The sequence below is a fragment of the Lynx rufus genome, unplaced genomic scaffold (assembly GCF_022079265.1).
Source record: "Lynx rufus isolate CCGP_SWC_20201006 ecotype Redwood Valley unplaced genomic scaffold, mLynRuf1.p SCAF_14, whole genome shotgun sequence".
NCBI classification, from domain to species: domain Eukaryota; kingdom Metazoa; phylum Chordata; class Mammalia; order Carnivora; family Felidae; genus Lynx; species Lynx rufus.
This window is the reverse complement of record NW_025814828.1, coordinates 872,389-889,427: the sequence shown is the minus strand read 5'-3', so window position 1 is coordinate 889,427 and position 17,039 is coordinate 872,389. Positions and strand designations below refer to the sequence as shown.

At 70.7% G+C, this 17,039-nt stretch overlaps 2 protein-coding genes across 2 annotated transcripts; one reads left to right on the top strand and one right to left on the bottom strand.

Moving 5' to 3' along the window:
- Positions 1-583: 583 nt before the first annotated feature.
- On the bottom strand, positions 584-13,437 carry AKAP17A (A-kinase anchoring protein 17A). The gene is given in 6 exon segments (XM_047075835.1): positions 584-1,590; positions 1,592-1,680; positions 1,683-2,498; positions 6,471-6,711; positions 11,474-11,622; positions 12,382-13,437. Coding segments are annotated over 6 exon segments (2,127 nt in total). The 5' UTR covers positions 13,144-13,437; the 3' UTR covers positions 584-1,520.
- Positions 13,438-13,621: 184 nt separating this feature from the next.
- LOC124509605 (basic proline-rich protein-like) lies at positions 13,622-16,696 on the top strand. Its single transcript, XM_047076335.1, has 5 exons — positions 13,622-13,826; positions 14,202-14,401; positions 14,526-15,200; positions 15,262-15,661; positions 15,810-16,696. Exons 1-5 carry the CDS (start codon positions 13,622-13,624, stop codon positions 16,694-16,696), a joined length of 2,367 nt encoding a protein of 788 aa, XP_046932291.1.
- The last annotated feature ends 343 nt before the right edge of the window (positions 16,697-17,039 follow it).

Below are 17,039 nucleotides of genomic sequence, written 5' to 3'. Positions count from 1 at the left end.
GTGACCTCAGAGACTTCCCCACACCCGGTCCCAGGACATTGCCAAGAGCACAAACCGGACACACGCTGAGTGCTGGGTTACAGGGACCGCGACAGGATCCCTGAGGGATCAGGGACCGTGCAGCGAGCTGGGGCGGAAGAGGAACGCCACCAGTCACACACAAGCTGACAAGCGCTGCCTGTGAATTAAAGACAGACGGATGGACGGACGAATGGACGGGTGGAGGGCCTTTTGGGGTCTGGAGTCCCAGCAGGGGCACGGACCCCTTCCCACTTGTTACAACTCGAGGTGAGGAAAGAACCCCTTTTACTTTGCGTCATTTGTAAAACGGGCTGGTAGCTGTGACCCGAGTGCTTGAGCGAATTTGCTAAGCTTGTACCCCGTGAAAAGATCGAATGCTCCCTAGGGCTCCGGATTCTCCGTCCACACGGTTATTTTACGATAACAGCCGCCCGGCGAGATGCGTCGTTGACCTCGGCCAGAGTGATTTCTATCCTTTACGAATCTGCTCCACTGGGCTCCCCGTTCGGTACCGCAGACCAAAAGGCTCCAACGGAACAAAACAAGGATGCAAAATACGAGCTCATTGGAAAAAAATTTTATTTCACAAAAAATGCAAACTGGAATAAACACCATCTTCCCTCACGCAAACATTACAGCTGCTTTTAAGTATCTCTCGCGCTTCACCTGGGGAAGCAAATGATTATAAAATTTAACAAGTGTGTAGCCTTAAATCTGTTTGAAACGTTCCAAGTAAAAATAATTTAGCAAAACAGCTTCTTAAAAAAACCACACACGCTAATTCTTGAGGAGGAACCAAAGCTTTTGACCCATCTTCTTTTTTTTTTTCCTTTCGGCTTCGTCACCAGTTTGCGACGCGAAAGTGTGTGAGGCGAGGAAGAGCGCGCGGGACGGCACGTGGCGACTTGCCCCCTTCAGGACCCGTCTGCCTGCACGCGGCCGCCAGGCACCGGCCGGACCCCTGGGTTCTGCCGGCGCACCCCCCAAGCGCGCCTCCCGAGCAGCTGAAATTGCGAAGGAAAACCCGCGAAACCACCACCGGGGCAAGGCGCTCTCAAGTTCTCGGGGCCCTGGTTTTGGGGGGGGGGGGGGGGTGGGCCTGGCCGTGCGTCCTCCGCAGTTTGTCCCCAGCGACGGGCCACGGGCCTCGCGTGCCGTCGCTGCCCGCGCGGGAGTCACGAGCGGGACAGAAATGGCGCGGTGGCTGCGCACTGGTCGCCGCCGCCGGCCGGCGCGCTCTCCCTGATTGCGAGGGACGTGGTGAAGTTAAAGCTATCAGATGAACAGTTTCGGGGGAAACCAAAGCTGGCGAGCGAGGCCCAGGCCGCCTCTGCCGCCGCCGCCGCCCGCAGGACACCGGAAGCGCGGGGTCCAGCCGCCCGGGAGGCCCCGGGGCCGTGCGCTCCGCGGCGGCTCCCCGGTCGCGGTCTTCGCGGGATGGGGGTGGGGTGGGAGCGGGGGGGGGGGGGGGGGAGGAGAGGGGGGCGGGACGGCCTGCATTACCTGTTCCAGGTGCTGCGGTGCCGGCCGGGCGACCCTGAGCGCGAGCGGTCGCGGTCCCCGCGGCGGGTGGCGGCTGCGCTTGCGCCCCGAGCCGCCCCTGCGGTCCCGGCTGCGCTCCCGGCGGCTGGAGCGCTCTCTGCTGTGGGACCGGCGCGCGCAGCGCCGCGCTCGGGGCTGGCGCTGCGCCGCGGGGGGCTGTCGTCCGGGCGCGCGTGCTTGCGGTGGCGCCGCCGCTCCTTCCGCGGGGTCCGCGCATCGTCGCGGCTGCCCGCCCGCCGCGGCCGGCTGCGCTCCCGCTGGTGCCTGTCGTCGTCCCCGCGGCCCCCGCTGGCCCGGCCGCGGCCCCCGCTCGGCTCGCGGTTGCACTTGTCTTGCTCGGAGCGCGCGTCCTTCCTGGGCGCGCTCTGCTCACAGGCGGCGGCGGCGGCGGCGGCGGCGGCGGGCGCAGCCTTGGGCTGCTGGTTGTTGTCGGGGATGCAGGCGAGGACGCCGGGGCAGCGCTTGTCCGGGGAGCCGTGGTCCGCCGCGCCGCGCCGCGCGCCCACGCCCTCGCGGCAAGGCGCGCCCTCGGCCAGGCTGCCGTTGACGCCGCGGGGCGCGCCGTCGGCGTCCGGGCGCGGCGGCGTCTGCCTCGGGGCGCCGGGCGCCGGCGGGGCCCCCAGGGGGTGCAGGGCGGCGGCGGCGGCGCCCGCGCAGCCGGCCGACACCGTGTGCAGGATGTCCAGCACGGGCTGCAGCAGGTCCGCGTGCGCCACCCCCAGCTCGTCGCGCGCCGGCGGCTCGTCCGGCTTCCTGCTCAGCAGGATGGTGAGGAGCCGCTCGCGCAGCTCCCTCTCCCGGCGCTGCAGCCCCAGCGCGCGCTCCTTCTCCTCCTCCACGCGCCGCAGCTCGGCCTCCTGCAGCCGCCGCCGCTCCTCCAGCCGCTGCAGCCGCAGCGCCTCCTCGCGGTGCTCCTGCTCCTGCAGCTTCACGGCCTGCGGCACAAAGGGGAAGGCGCGCGTGGGGGCTCCGCACCCGCCTGCTGGCGCCGAGGCCCGGGGTGGGTGGGGGTGGGGGGGGGGGTGGACCGGGCGCGCGCGCTCCGGCCGCGGGGCACCCCCCCCCCCCGCCCCCCACCCCGGGCGACAAGCACGCGGCCCGGGGCGGGCTGGCGGGCGGGGCGTGGCCCCGGCCCGCCGGGAGGTCGCCCGCGGTCGGTCGGTCGCCCGCCCGCCCGCGACGGGGAGCGGAGATGACGGAGCGCACGTCCGCGGCCGCGGCCGCCTGGGCGAGCGTCTTCAATATTCACCATGAACCAAGAGCGGAGCTGGCCCGTCTCAGCGCGCCTGCCAGTCTCCTTCCCGGGGACTTATCCCAACTGTAATTAGACAACAGGTTACGGGGTCGCCCCGCGCCCGCCTCCGCGGGGACACGCAGCCTGGCCGAGCACAAGGAGGGCCCGGCGAGGTCCGCACGTGTCCCCCGCCCCCGCCTCTCGCGGGGGCTTCCGGCCCGGCCTCTGGGAGGAGCGGGAGGAGCGAGGTGGCGCGAAGGCGCTCCTCTGGCGCTGCACCGGCTGTCAGACCCGCGGCTGCGAGGAGGGACGTGGCCCAGCCCGGCTCTGCGGTCGCCCTGAGCTCCCCGGGGACGCCGCGACGCTGCTCTCCATCGCCACGGTCAGGCCGCCCCGCCCCGTCCTGTCGCCCCGCCCACTGGCCTTTGGGGTCACAGCACAGAGCGCCTCCTGTCCCAAGGGCCCTGGCCGCTGGCCCTTGGGGTCAGGGCAAGTCCCCCTGTCCCAGCGCCCTGGCTGCTGGCCCGTGGGGTCACACCAAGGCCACTTGTCCCGTCGCCCTGTCCATTGCCTAGGGGGGTCACAACAGAGCCCCCTGTCTCGTCACCCTGGCCGCTGGCCTGTGGAGTCACAGCAGAGCCCCATCCTGTTGCCCGGCCACTGGCCCGTGAGGTCACAGCAGAGCCCCCTATCCTGTTGCCCTGGACATTGCCTGTGGGGTCACAGCAGAGACCCCAGTCTCGTCGCCCCGGCCGCCGGCCTGTGGGGTCACAGCAGAGCCCCTCCTGTCCCAAGGGCCCTGGCCGCTGGCCCGTGGGGTCAGGGCAAGACCCCTTGTCCCATCGCCCTGGCCGCTGCCTGTGTGGTCACAGCAGAGCGCCCCCTGTCCCGTCTCCGTAGCCACTGCCTGTGGGGTCACAGCAAGTCCCCTTGTCCCGGCGCCCTGGCCGCTGGCCTGTGGGGTCACACCAAGGCCACTTGTCCCGTCGCCCGGCCACTGGCCCGTGGGTTCACAGCAAGGCCCCTTGTCCCGGCGCCCTGGCCGCTGGCCCGTGGGGTCACAGCAAGGTCCCTTGTCCCTCGTCCCGGCCGCTGGCCTTTGGGGATCACAGCAGAGCCCCATCCTGTGGCCCCGGCCACTGGCCTGTGGGGTCACAGCAGAGCCCCCTGTCCCAAGGGCCCAGGGCCGCTGGCCTGTGGGGTGAGGGCAGAGTGCCCTCTGTCCCAAGGGGTCACAACAGAGCCCCCGTGGGGTCACAACAGAGCCCCTTGTCTCGTCACCCCAGCTGCTGGCCCGTGGGGTCACAGCAGAGCCCCGTCTCGTCGTCCCAGCCGCCGGCCTGTGGGGTCACAGCAGAACCCCATCCTGTCGCCCCGGCCACTGGCCCGTGGGGTCACAACAGAGCCCCCTGTCCTCAAGGTCCCGGCTGCTGGCCCGTGGGGTCACAGCAGAGCCCCCTGTCCCCAAGGTCCCGGCTGCTGGCCCGTGGGGTCACAGCAGAGCCCCGTCTCGTCGTCCCAGCCGCCGGCCTGTGGGGTCACAGCAGAGCCGCCTGTCCCCAAGGTCCCGGCTGCTGGCCCGTGGGGTCACAGCAGAGCCCCGTCTCGTTGTCCCAGCCGCCGGCCTGTGGGGTCACAGCAGAGCCCCCTGTCCCCAAGGTCCCGGCTGCTGGCCTGTGGGGTCACAGCAGAGCCCCCTGTCCCAAGGGCCCGGGGCCGCTGGCCTGTGGGGTGAGGGCAGAGTGCCCCCTGTCCCAAGGGGTCACAACAGAGCCCCCGTGGGGTCACAACAGAGCCCCTTTTCTCGTCACCCCCGGCTGCTGGCCCGTGGGGTCACAGCAGAGCCCCCTGTCCTGTTGCCCTGGACATTGCCTATGGGGTCACAGCAGAGCCCCCTGTCTCGTCGTCCCAGCCGCTGGCCTGTGGGGTCACAGCAGAGCCCCATCCTGTCGCCCCGGCCACTGGCCCGTGGGGTCACAGCAAGTCCCCTTGTCCCGGCGCCCTGGCCGCTGGCCCATGGGGTCACAGCAAGGCCCCTTGTCCCGGCGCCCTGGCCGCTGGCCTTTGGGGGGTCACAGCAGAGCCCCATCCTGTGGCCCCGGCCACTGGCCTGTGGGGTCACAGCAGAGCCCCCTTTCCCAAGGGCCCGGGGCCGCTGGCCTGTGGGGTGAGGGCAGAGTGCCCCCTGTCCCAAGGGGTCACAACAGAGCCCCTTTTCCTCGTCACCCCGGCTGCTGGCCCGTGGGGTCACAGCAGAGCCCCCTGTCCTGTTGCCCTGGACGTTGCCTGTGGGGTCACAGCAGAGCCCCCTGTCTCGTCGTCCCAGCCGCCGGCCTGTGGGGTCACAGCAGAGCCCCATCCTGTCGCCCCGGCCACTGGCCCGTGGGGTCACAACAGAGCCCCCTGTCCCCAAGGTCCCGGCTGCTGGCCCGTGGGGTCACAGCAGAGCCCCGTCTCGTCGTCCCAGCCGCCGGCCTGTGGGGTCACAGCAGGACCCCTCCTGTCCCAAGGGCCCTGGCCGCTGGCCCGTGGGGTCAGGGCAAGACCCCTTGTCCCATCGCCTGGCCGCTGCCTGTGTGGTCACAGCAGAGCGCCCCCCGTCGCGTCTCCGTAGCCACTGCCTGTGGGGTCACAGCAAGTCCCCTTGTCCCGGCGCCCTGGCCGCTGGCCCGTGGGGTCACAGCAAGGCCCCTTGTCCCGGCGCCCTGGCCGCTGGCCTGTGGGGTCACAGCAAGGCCCCTTGTCCCCTCGCCCCGGCCGCTGGCCTTTGGGGGGTCACAGCAGAGCCCCATCCTGTGGCCCCGGCCACTGGCCTGTGGGGTCACAGCAAGTCCCCTTGTCCCGGCGCCCTGGCCGCTGGCCTTTGGGGATCACAGCAGAGCCCCATCCTGTGGCCCCGGCCACTGGCCTGTGGGGTCACAGCAGAGCCCCCTGTCCCAAGGGCCCGGGGCCGCTGGCCTGTGGGGTGAGGGCAGAGTGCCCCCTGTCCCAAGGGGTCACAACAGAGCCCCTTGTCTCATCACCCCGGCTGCTGGCCTGTGGGGTCACAACAGAGCCCCCTGTCCCCAAGGTCCCGGCCGCTGGCCCGTGGGGTCACAGCAGAGCCCCCTGTCCCCAAGGTCCCGGCTGCTGGCCCGTGGGGTCACAGCAGAGCCGCCTGTGCCATCGACCTGGCCGCTGGCCCGTGGGGTCACAGCAAGGACCCTCGTCCCGTCGGCCCAGCTGCTGGCCCATGGGGTCACAGCAGAGCCGGCTGTTCCGTCGCCCGGGACGTTGCCTGCGGGGTCACAGCAGGGCCCCCTGTCCCGAGGGGCCCCGGGGAAGACTAGGTGCAGCAGGAGGGGAGCCACGGGGGGCTGGGGGGAACCCTCGTCGAGCTCGGTCGCTCCCTCCCTGTGGGGGACACGGCGAGCCCGCGCCCCAGCGCCCGGGCGGTGTGCCCGCGGTTGCGCCCGCAGTGCTCCGCGCCCCGTGAGCCCGGAGGGCGCGTTCTGGCGCCTGCGACGAGGCCGGGGGCGCGGCCGGGGTATGAAGAGCCGAGGTGGCGCGGGGCGGCGAGCGGCCGCGGGAAGGCGCCCTGGCGCGGGACCCCCCCCCCCGCCCCACCCCCCCGGGCTGCAGGACCAGGACGCGCGCCCGCCCCCCCCCCCCCCCCCCCCCCCCCCCCGCCTACCTTGGCCCTGCTCAGCAGCTCGGCCACCAGGCGGATGGACTGCAGGTTGCGCTGCGCCAGCAGCAGCTTGCGCTCCTCCAGCCGGATCTTCTCGTGCAGCTTCCGCTGCTCCTCCGCCTGCTGCTTCTCCAGCTTCTTCTGCTGGCGGCGCAGCTCGCGGTCCCGCTGCTTCTGCTCCCGGCGCCGCACCTTCTCCTCCCGCTTCCGCTCCCGCTCCAGCTCCTCCAGCTCCTTCTGCTTCCTGCACGACAAGCGCGCGGCGCCGCTCAGCACGACGGGACCGCGCGCCCCGGCTCTGCGCGCGGGGGCGCCGGCAGGGGGCGTGCGCGACACCCGCCGTTCCAACGCGCGGGCCGCGGCGGGACCCGGGGATCCGCGCGGGAGGCCCCCAGAGCCTCCGGAGGCAAGGTCTCGCTGGGGAACCCGACGCCGGGAAGGACGCGACCGATGGGCGGGCCTCGCGACCCGGAAACTGCTTCTCAACGACACACAGCGGCTGGGGGAGAGGCCGGCGCGCCGAGGACCCCCCCCCCCCCGCCGGAACCGCTGGCACGCGGCAGTGCTCACAGACACAAACGGGCACATACCGCGGGGAGAACGGCCGCCCACGCCACGGGCGAACAGAGGGCAGACAGGAGCCTCACGTGGGCCCGCGTGCTGCCCGGAGGGCCCGCCGCGCGCACCACCAGCCCCACACCGTGCTGCCCGGAGGGCCCGCCGCGCGCACAGCCCCGTGCTGGTGAGTGGGACCCGCCGCGCGCGACACCCGCGTCCTGGCCCAGAGGACACCGCGGCGCACAGACAACATGCTCGCTCACTGCGCACCGCCTTCCACCCAACAGCAACTGCTCAGCGCACGACTGATACTCAAAGGTGCCGGCAGGGTGCACAAAGCCCCATCACTGGGGCCCCAGAGAGGCTGTGGGAGGCCCTACACTGAACGGAGGACCCGTGAGCAAAGCCACACGGAAGGTTCTGGAAGCACCAAGCTACGGGAAAGACCACACACAACAGACGACGCACGTACGAACCCATTTGCTCCAGAGTCTGCAAAAGGCAAAGTCGCTATGGCAAAAAACCCAGCACGGGGAATACCACGCTGTGACCCCCCAGGATCTGGTGAGTCCTGGGCTGTGACCCCCCCCCCCCGGAATGTGGTGAGCTCTGGGCTGTGACCCCACCCCTTGGGATCTGGTGAGCCCTGGACTGTGACCCGCGGGGATCCGGTGAGCCCTGGGCTGTGACCCCCAGGATCAGTGGGTCCCTGAGGGAGCGGACCTGTTGACGGAGCTTAAGGAACTCCTGTGACGTCACCAGAGAAAAAGCATCTGGAAACGACTGCTTCCCTTTCCAGCAAGCCCACGGGCCGCCCAGCAGCTTAGGTCGTCTGTGCTCGGCCAGGGGCGGGGGGTCCCCACGAAGAGACCCCAAACGTAAGCAGGAGACCGAGGGCCAGGTCGGAAAGAGCCCCGGGTGAACCACCCTCACGTGCACCTTGATGGTAGGGTGAGTCCAACCCCAAGGAACGCGGTAGGAAAAGTCCCAGCTGCCCTGGGCAGGACGAGACGCAGAGCGTGAGGCTGCCAGGAGCCCAGGTGGGACACGCCCAGGCCACGGAAGGGCAAGGCCAGTCCTGGGCACTGCAGACGTGCAGATGTGCAACCCAGCGAACAGGGCCCGGAGATCAGGACCCACGTAGGTCCCCAACCCCCTCACGACCAAGAAACTGGGGCCTCACACTGGGAGGTGGGAACAGACCCAGGGCCACAGCTCCCACAGAGGGTTGTGTACCAGGGCTCCCTAGCACCCGTGTCCAGGCCCCACAGGTCGGGGCCCACCTCAGCATCCGTCCAGGCCCCACAGGTCAGGATGCACAACACCGGCCGTCCAGGCCCCACAGGTCGGGGCCCAGCTCACCATCCGTCCAGGCCCCACAGGTCGGGGCCTAGCTCACCATCCGTCCAGGCCCCACAGGTCGGGGCCTAGCTCACCATCCGTCCAGGCCCCACAGGTCGGGGCCTAGCTCAGCATCCGTCCAGGCCCCACAGGTCGGGGCCCAGCTCACCATCCGTCCAGGCCCCACAGGTCGGGGCCTAGCTCAGCATCCGTCCAGGCCCCACAGGTCAGGATGCACAACACCGGCCGTCCAGGTCCCACAGGTCAGGGCCCAGCTCACCATCCGTCCAGGCCCCACAGGTCGGGGCCTAGCTCACCATCCGTCCAGGCCCCACAGGTCGGGGCCTAGCTCACCATCCGTCCAGGCCCCACAGGTCGGGGCCTAGCTCACCATCCGTCCAGGCCCCACAGGTCGGGGCCTAGCTCACCATCCGTCCAGGCCCCACAGGTCGGGGCCCAGCTCAGCATCCGTCCAGGCCCCACAGGTCGGGGCCTAGCTCAGCATCCGTCCAGGCCCCACAGGTCAGGATGCACAACACCGGCCGTCCAGGCCCCACAGGTCGGAGCCCAGCTCAGCATCCGTCCAGGCCCCACAGGTCAGGATGCACAACACCGGCCGTCCAGGCCCCACAGGTCAGGGCCCAGCTCACCATCCGTCCAGGCCCCACAGGTCGGGGCCTAGCTCACCATCCGTCCAGGCCCCACAGGTCGGGGCCTAGCTCACCATCCGTCCAGGCCCCACAGGTCGGGGCCCAGCTCAGCATCCGTCCAGGCCCCACAGGTCAGGATGCACAACACCGGCCGTCCAGGTCCCACAGGTCAGGGCTCAGCTCACCATCCGTCCAGGCCCCACAGGTCGGGGCCTAGCTCACCATCCGTCCAGGCCCCACAGGTCGGGGCCTAGCTCACCATCCGTCCAGGCCCCACAGGTCGGGGCCCAGCTCACCATCCGTCCAGGCCCCACAGGTCAGGATGCACAACACCGGCCGTCCAGGTCCCACAGGTCGGGGCCCAGCTCACCATCCGTCCAGGCCCCACAGGTCAGGATGCACAACACCGGCCGTCCAGGCCCCACAGGTCGGGGCCCAGCTCACCATCCGTCCAGGCCCCACAGGTCAGGATGCACAACACCGGCCGTCCAGGCCCCACAGGTCGGGGCCCAGCTCACCTCCGTCCAGGCCCCACAGGTCAGGATGCACAACACCGGCCGTCCAGGTCCCACAGGTCGGGGCCCAGCTCACCATCCGTCCAGGCCCCACAGGTCAGGATGCACAACACCGGCCGTCCAGGCCCCACAGGTCGGGGCCCAGCTCACCATCCGTCCAGGCCCCACAGGTCAGGATGCACAACACCGGCCGTCCAGGCCCCACAGGTCGGGGCCCAGCTCACCATCCGTCCAGGCCCCACAGGTCAGGATGCACAACACCGGCCGTCCAGGCCCCACAGGTCGGGGCCCAGCTCACCATCCGTCCAGGCCCCACAGGTCAGGATGCACAACACCGGCCGTCCAGGCCCCACAGGTCAGAACCCACCACACGGCCTGTCTTAGCCCCCCCCCAAAGACTGCACCAAACCACGTGTCTGGCCCCACGAGGTCCGAGGCCCCGTGCTCCCCACCTCCCAAGACAGGAGGCAGCATCCAAGCTCCAGTCCTGCGTAAAAGCCAACCACCCACGTGCACGCGCACCCGGGACCGGGAACAGCGGCCGGGCTCCCCAGGGGGCAGCCTGCACACGCAGGCCGGGGAAGCACACTCTGTGGGAACGGCGCGGACCCCTCCCCAGCTAGCACCTGGCGTCCAAGCATCAGCGACCACAGAGGAGGCACCGCCCACTGTCCGAGACCCCTCGGTCCCCCTCCTGCCTCTGGCCCAGCACACGGAGCAGCTCGTGCTGAGGGCCACGTGGCCACTTCCTCCCACGGACATGGTCCAAGACCCCGGCCTCTTGAAACTTGCCAGTATTTGGTGGGACCCGACAGGCGAGCGTGTGGGAGGGCAGGTGTGCAAAGGAGGCACGCTGGCCAGGGTAGGCGTGTGTGCGAGGAGAGGCACAAGGGGGCAGGTGAGGGGAGCACGTGTGCCACACGTGCGTACGTGAGGGCAGGCGGGGGCGCGACCGGAGGCACACGAGGGGGCAGGTGAGGGCACGCCGGAGGGGACGCGTGGGCACAAAGGCAGGTGCGTGCGAGTGACGGCCCGGGGGCTCGGGGAGCGAGTGGTCGCAGGCTCGCGCGTAGCGACGGGGCCCGAGCGCACACGGCCCCGCTACTCCGCACACGGCCGTGCGCCTGACGAAGCCTCCCGCCTCTGCCGCCCCAGAGCCGCCGCCTGGGGAGCCTGTTTCTCTGGGAGCCCCCCCGCCGCCCGCCGCCCGCCGCCCGCCGCCCGCAGGTGGGGCCCTGCAGCACCGCGAGGCGGCCCCAGACCCCAGCCCCGCCCGCCGCGTCTCCCGGGGCCCGTAAGGCCGTCCCCGGGCCAGCAGGCCGACTGTCCTCGAGGCGGGCGCGGAGCTGGGCCAGGACTCGCGCGCCCGGTCGGGCCTTGAGTCCGCTGCCGCAAGTAGGTCCGGACACGCCTCCCTCCGCGTCAGGATCCGCGTCGGGATCCTGTCGTCAGAGCACAGCCCGCACGCGGCAGCAGGGGAGACACCGAGCGCCCGCAACGCAGAGACGATCACCGCTGGGAACGGGCCAATCCACCAGGCCCGACACATCTAAGCTGCACACTCGCCGAACGCGGACAACGCGCCTGCGAAGCCCCAAGAGCTGGGAAACAGGCCAAAGGTACAGCGCGTTTCTTCCTGTTTCCCCCAAATGTCAGTGATCCCGTTCGTTCGGCTTTTATACCACAAAACGCAGACAGTGAGCGGAGGCGGGGATCCTGACCGGACTTGGCCAGAACACCGCGCACAGGACCGCGAGCACAGCCGCTGTGCGCGGAGGACGTGCGCACACGCCCACCTGCACACGTGCACGCACACACTTGCACACAGACTCCCGCACACGTGCACACACGCGGCCACACGCGCGTGAACGGCCAGGCACCCGGCAGCGCGGTGCTCGGCGGGCGCCAGCGGGCGGGCCCCGCGGGCCGGGCGCGCACGTACCTTTCTTCCGCCCTCTGTCTCTCCTCGGCCTCCTTCTCCCTGCGCTTCTGCTCCTCCCTCTGCTGCTCCAGCTCCTGCAGCTTTTGCCTCTCGAGCTGCCGTTTCTTAATGGAGGCGTCGCTCAGGTGCTTGGTGGAGTCGAAGGACACCTGCGGGTGGGGGGGGGCAGCACACAGCAGGGTTCGCCAGGAGCGGGAGCGGACCGGACGGCGGCCGGCTCGGCCGCGCCGCACGCAGCGCGCTCGCTCCGCGGAGCCCTGCCGGGGAGCACGCGCGGGTCTCGGCCGCCGTGTGGGGCCGGGCGCCCGCGGACGCCCCCGACGGCACACGCTCCCTTCGTGGCCGGGGATTGAGCTTCCCGGCGAAGCCGCAACCTGACCCGGACGTGACCTCTGACCCGGACGCGACCCGGCCTCAGCGATTATGTGAAAACACAAAGTCCCCCTGTGACGACGGGGGGTCTCGCATCGTGCCGGCGGGATCCCCCCGCGCGCTCTGACCGAGGCCGCCACGGCGCGTCTGCCTCCGCTAACGAGGACGGCCGGCGCTCACAGGGGCACGCGGCCCCAGGGTCGTCCAGGAGGCCCACCCCAGTGCGAGTTAGCGGCGGTACAGGGGACCCTCGGCCCGCGGCCCTGCGGGGGCGCGGTTTCGGGGTGCTTCGGCGGCGAGGGTCTCCGCCTGTCACCCCGTCCCCCACACGGAAATGCTCTCACATCCGCGTCCGGACGCGGGTGTGTCCAAGGCCGAGTGCGTCTGGCCGCTGGTTTCAACGCACCTGAGCTGGCCGGGCCTGCGGCCGCCCGGCCAGAGAGCCACCTGCGTGCATGCGCGCGCACGCGCGTGGCCACGAGACAGGCCCCGGGGGGCCCGCACACGGGACAGGGCAGGGCGGGGCGGGCGCTCACCTTGATGTTGCAGGCCACGGCCTTGCCGTCCTCGCCCTTGTACATGAGCTTCATGCCGCGCAGGGCGCTCATGGCCTGGATGAAGCCCACGTACTCGCGGTACTGCACGTAGGCCTCGAAGTTCAGGTGGCCCCCGAAACTGAAGGTGTGGAAGTTGCGGCCGGTCATCTCCTCGCGGTAGGGGTCCAGCATGGGGATGTCCACGTTGCGGATCGCCCCGAACTTCTCGAACACCTTCACCAGCACCTCCTCGCTGGGCTTCTCGGAGCCCGAGTCCTTGAGCGCGAACCACTTGCAGGGCAGGCCCTCCAGGTGGATGGTGTCGGGCCGCTCGCCCGGCAGCGTCTCGTTCATGTCCTTGGCGTCGCGGAAGAAGGAGTCCCAGTCGTGGCGCGTGGGGAAGTCGATCCTGAACTCGGCCGCGCGCACCTTGAGGATGTCGGAGAAGCCGCTGAGCTTGATGGTCTTGCCGTCCAGGCAGGCCAGGAAGGCCTTGACCAGGCTGCGGTTCTCCACCTCGCCCTCGAAGCGGATGAAGTCCATGGTGCTCTTGGAGATGCGCAGCGTGGAGAACTGGTGGTGCTGCACCATGGCCTTGAGCCTCTCCATCACCTCCCAGTTGGAGATGGACTTGCCCGGCTGCTTCAGCTGCGGGAGCGCCACGCTGATGGTCATCTTGGTGATGGGCTTCAGGTACAGGCCGTACGGGGGGCACAGCTCCACCGCCTCAGACGTGTCGTGGACTATGGTGGCCGCGGCCATAGCCGGGCGCTGGGGCCTGAAACACACACGCAGCGGCGGTCAGGGCCGGGGCTGGGGTCGGGGTCGGGGCCGGGGCGAGGGTCCGCGCGGAGAGCGTCAGCGTCCGCGGGCCGCCAGGGGACGAGCGAGTCTGCGTCTCCGCCGGCCTGTAGCTCATCAAAAGCCGCGGCCGCCTGAGACGAGGTTCTGTGTCCTTGAACCGAAGGGAGCAGAAAACTGGGGTGAGAATCCATCGGAAGAGCCTAGCGGCCAAGCGGCGGTGGGCGCCCAGCCGCAGCCGGCCTGCACGAGCAGGTCTCCCAGGGCCGCAGGGCGTCGAGTGGGCGGGGACAGCTGCCACCCCCACCGCAGCGGGCACACGCACGCACACACGGCCAGGAACCCACCGGCGCGCGCCCCTGCGGCTGCAGGCAGGACGGGACAGCGCAGGGCGGGGCGGGGCAGGGCTCCCGGCTCCCTCCCGCAGCGTGGACGGAGGATGGGGCCCCGCAGGAACAGGAAGGAAGTTTCTGGCCGAGACAAGATCGGAAACGTCAGCTTCAGTGACTCTGGGACCGGCGATGTGTCCTGCTTGCCCGGGGCCGAGCGACAGGCGCAGGGCCCTTCCCGAGCCAGCAGCTCCCAGGGCGCACCTGTCCTCCCCCGCCTTCTCCGGGCAACACTTCCCCACTGGGCTGACCCGGGTGGGTGGAAGGGGGGGGGGTTCTTCCCCCACCGGAAAGCCAGGCTCCGCCACAGGAACCCAAACAATACAGGTGACTGCTCCCGCCCCCACTCACGCCCCCACCCACGGGCGGGCGGCTCCCTCTGAGGCTTGGGGCCAGGCCCTGCGGCACGGCCTGGGGAGCGGCCCCCACACGGGCGGGTGCTGGGACAAGGCACAGTCCAGGGCACGGGCGACAGGCTCTGGCCTGGGCTGCGACCAACACCTGCCCCAGGACACCAAGGGCCACGCAGGGCAGCACCCCCGCCCCGGTCGCCTGCTACCCACCTCCCCTGGGACCCCGCGTCACCCCTGCACAACCCCACCCCCTGTGACGTCACTCCCCCACCCCCAGCTGCCCGACCCCAAGCTCTGGCGTCCACCGAACCGCCTGTCACCCATTACCCTGGGGACCCCGGCCCCGCAGCGCCCCAGGACAAGCCCATCCCCCCACCCCTGAGCCATGGCCTCCAGGCCACACGGGCTGCCCCAGGACCCTTGGCCTCTCCACTGCCCTCAGTCTCTCCAGCACTGCCCAGTCCTTCACCTTCACAGGCCCCTGCCCCCAGTGCCCCCCAATTATCTCTGCTGCCCCCAGCCCCCACAGCCCTGAGACCCCCACCCACTGGAGCTCCCAGCCCCCATCCCTTGCACACTCTGTCCCCCTCCGCACACCCAGACCACCGCTGCCCTGGACCCTGACGACCTGGGTCCCCAGCAACCTCAGCCCCCTCAGACCCCGGCTCCAGGAGCCCCTGAGACCCGGAGTCCCCAGCTTCACAACGCCAGCATCACCCCCCCTCCAGCCCCCTCCCCGAGACCCAGGGCTTCCAGACTTCAGCCCCCACCCCACCCAGGGCCTCTAGCCCCAGGGCATCCCTCGCCCTCTCTCAAACCCTGGACTCCACAGCCTTCATCCCGTCCCCAGTTCCCGGGCACCCCCGCAGACCCCGAACCACCGGCCCTCGCAGACCTCAATATACCCAGAGGCTGCAACCCTCAGAGACCCCAAACCCCTACAGTCCCAGAGCCCCTAAGCCCCCAGTCCTCACAGACCCGGACCCCCAAAGACCCCGTGCCCCTGGCCCTTGCAGACCCCGGAGACCCGGTCCCCCAGAGCCCCTGGCCCTACAAGACCCCATCCCCCCGGACACGCCGACCTTGGCAGACCCCGGAGCCCCCATCCCCTCAGAGCCCCCGGCCCTACAAGACCCCTAGCTCCCGGGGCCCCCGACCTCGCAGACCCTGGACCCCCAGAGCCCCTGGCCCTGGCAGACCCCGGAGCACCCGTCCCCGCAGCCCTCAGAGACCCCGGTCCCCCCAACCCTCGCAGACCCCGAACCCCAAAGACCCCGTGACCCTGGCCCTCTAAGACCCCGGAGCCCCCGTCCCCCCAGAGCCCCTGGCCCTTACAGACCCCGTCCCCCGGGGACCCTGACCCTCGCAGACCCTGGACCCCCCAAGCCCCCGTGCCCCCAAAGCACCCGGCCCTCACAGACCTCAATCCACCCAGACTGAGACCCTCAGAGACCCCGGACCACCAGAGTCCCCGACCCCTAAAGTCCCCAGCCCTCAAAGACCCGGACCCCAAAGACTCCGTCCCCCCAAAGCCGCTGGCCCTTGCAGACCCCGGAGCACCCGTCCCCCCAGCCCTCACAGACCCCAGTCCACCCGACCCTTGCAGACCACGGACCCCAAAGACCCAGTGGACCCTGGCCCTCGCAGACCCTGGAGCCCCCTTCCCCCCAGAGCCCCCAGCCCTCACAGACCCCGGCCCCCGGGGCCCCCGGCCCTCACAGACCCTGGACTCCCCAAGCCCCTGTCCCCCCAAAGCACCCAGCCCTCACAGACCTCAATCCACCCAGAGGCTGAGACCCTTAGACACCCCAGACCCCAGAGTCCCTGAGCCCCTAAAGTCCCCAGCCCTCACAGACCAGGACCCCCAAAGACCCCGTCCCCCCAGAGCCCCTGGCCCTCGGAGACCCCGGACCCCCCGTCCCCCCAAAGCACCCGGCCCTCACAGACCCCGTCCCCCCAGAGCCCCCAGCTCTCGCAGACCCTGGACCCCCGAAGCCCCCAGCCCTCACAGACCCCAGCCCTCGCAGACCGCGGATCCCCGGAGCCCCCGTCCCCCCAATCCCCCAACCCTCGCAGACCCCGGACCCCCGGAGTCCCCGTACCCCGGAGCCCCCGACCCTCACAGACCCCAGCCCTCCGGAGCCCCCGACCCTCGCAGACCCCGGATCCCCGGAGCCCCCGGCCCTCACAGACCCCGTCTCCCCAGAGCCCCCGACCCTCACAGACCCCGGCCCTCCGGAGCCCCCGACCCTCACAGACCCCAGAGACCCCGGCCCTCTCAGACCCCGGACCCCCGGAGTCCCCGTCCCCCCAGAGCTCCCGGCTCCTACAGATTCCGTCCCCCCGGAGCCCCCGGCCCTCGCAGACCCCGGACCCCTGGAGCCCCCGGCCCTCACAGACCCCGGACCCCCGGACCCCGAAGACCACGGCCCGCCGGACCCCCCGGCCCGGCTCGCGGAAGAGGGTGGTCGCAGGTCGTCGCTTACCGGCGCGGGGCTCCGCGTGCGCCCCCGGCCGCCGCCGCCCAGGCCCGAGCTCACCGCCGTCCCCCGACGACCCCGGCAGCCGCGGCCTCTCTGCCCGGCGCCGCCACCGTCCGCCGGAGGCGCCCCAGACGCCACCCGCCGTCGCCGCCGCCGCCCGCCCGCCCCTGTGACGCATTTCCGCTTCCGGCGCTCGTGCCCGCGGAAGCGGCCGCGCGGCAGCTCCCCGTTACGCCGGCCGGCCCTGGCCCCGCCCCTTGGGGCGGGACTTCCGGGAGGCCCCGGGTGAGGGCGGGCCGGCCCTGGCTTGGCACTGCGCGTGCGCGGCTGAGCCAGTACGCTCCGCCCCCCCCCCCCCCCCCCCGCTCCGCCAGCCGCCACCTGTCCCCGAGTCCAGCCGGAGGCCTCACCTGGGGCGGCGCAGCTCCGTCCTCTGTCTGGAGCCGAACAGGGGAGGGGCCCGTGCTTCTGTCTGAATTTCCAGTATAATCGTCCATCGTACGGAACACAGCAGTAAGATCGGCCTCTAAGTCTCCTATTTACTCTTCAGTTATTTTTACTCACCGTTTATGTCCATACTGAAATATAAGGATACTATAGTATACAATTACATAGGAGTATGTAACAAGTGC

Excerpts from the sequence above, each read along its gene's own strand:
- LOC124509605 (XM_047076335.1), top strand. The coding sequence starts at position 13,622 with ATGGGGCCCCGCAGGAACAGGAAGGAAGTTTCTGGCCGAGACAAGATC. Across the intron at positions 13,827-14,201 it reads TCCCCACTGGGCTGACCCGG|CTGCCCGACCCCAAGCTCTG; the intron begins GTGGGTGGAAGG and ends CCCCACCCCCAG. Across the intron at positions 15,201-15,261 it reads CCCCGAACCCCAAAGACCCC|ACCCCGTCCCCCGGGGACCC; the intron begins GTGACCCTGGCC and ends TGGCCCTTACAG.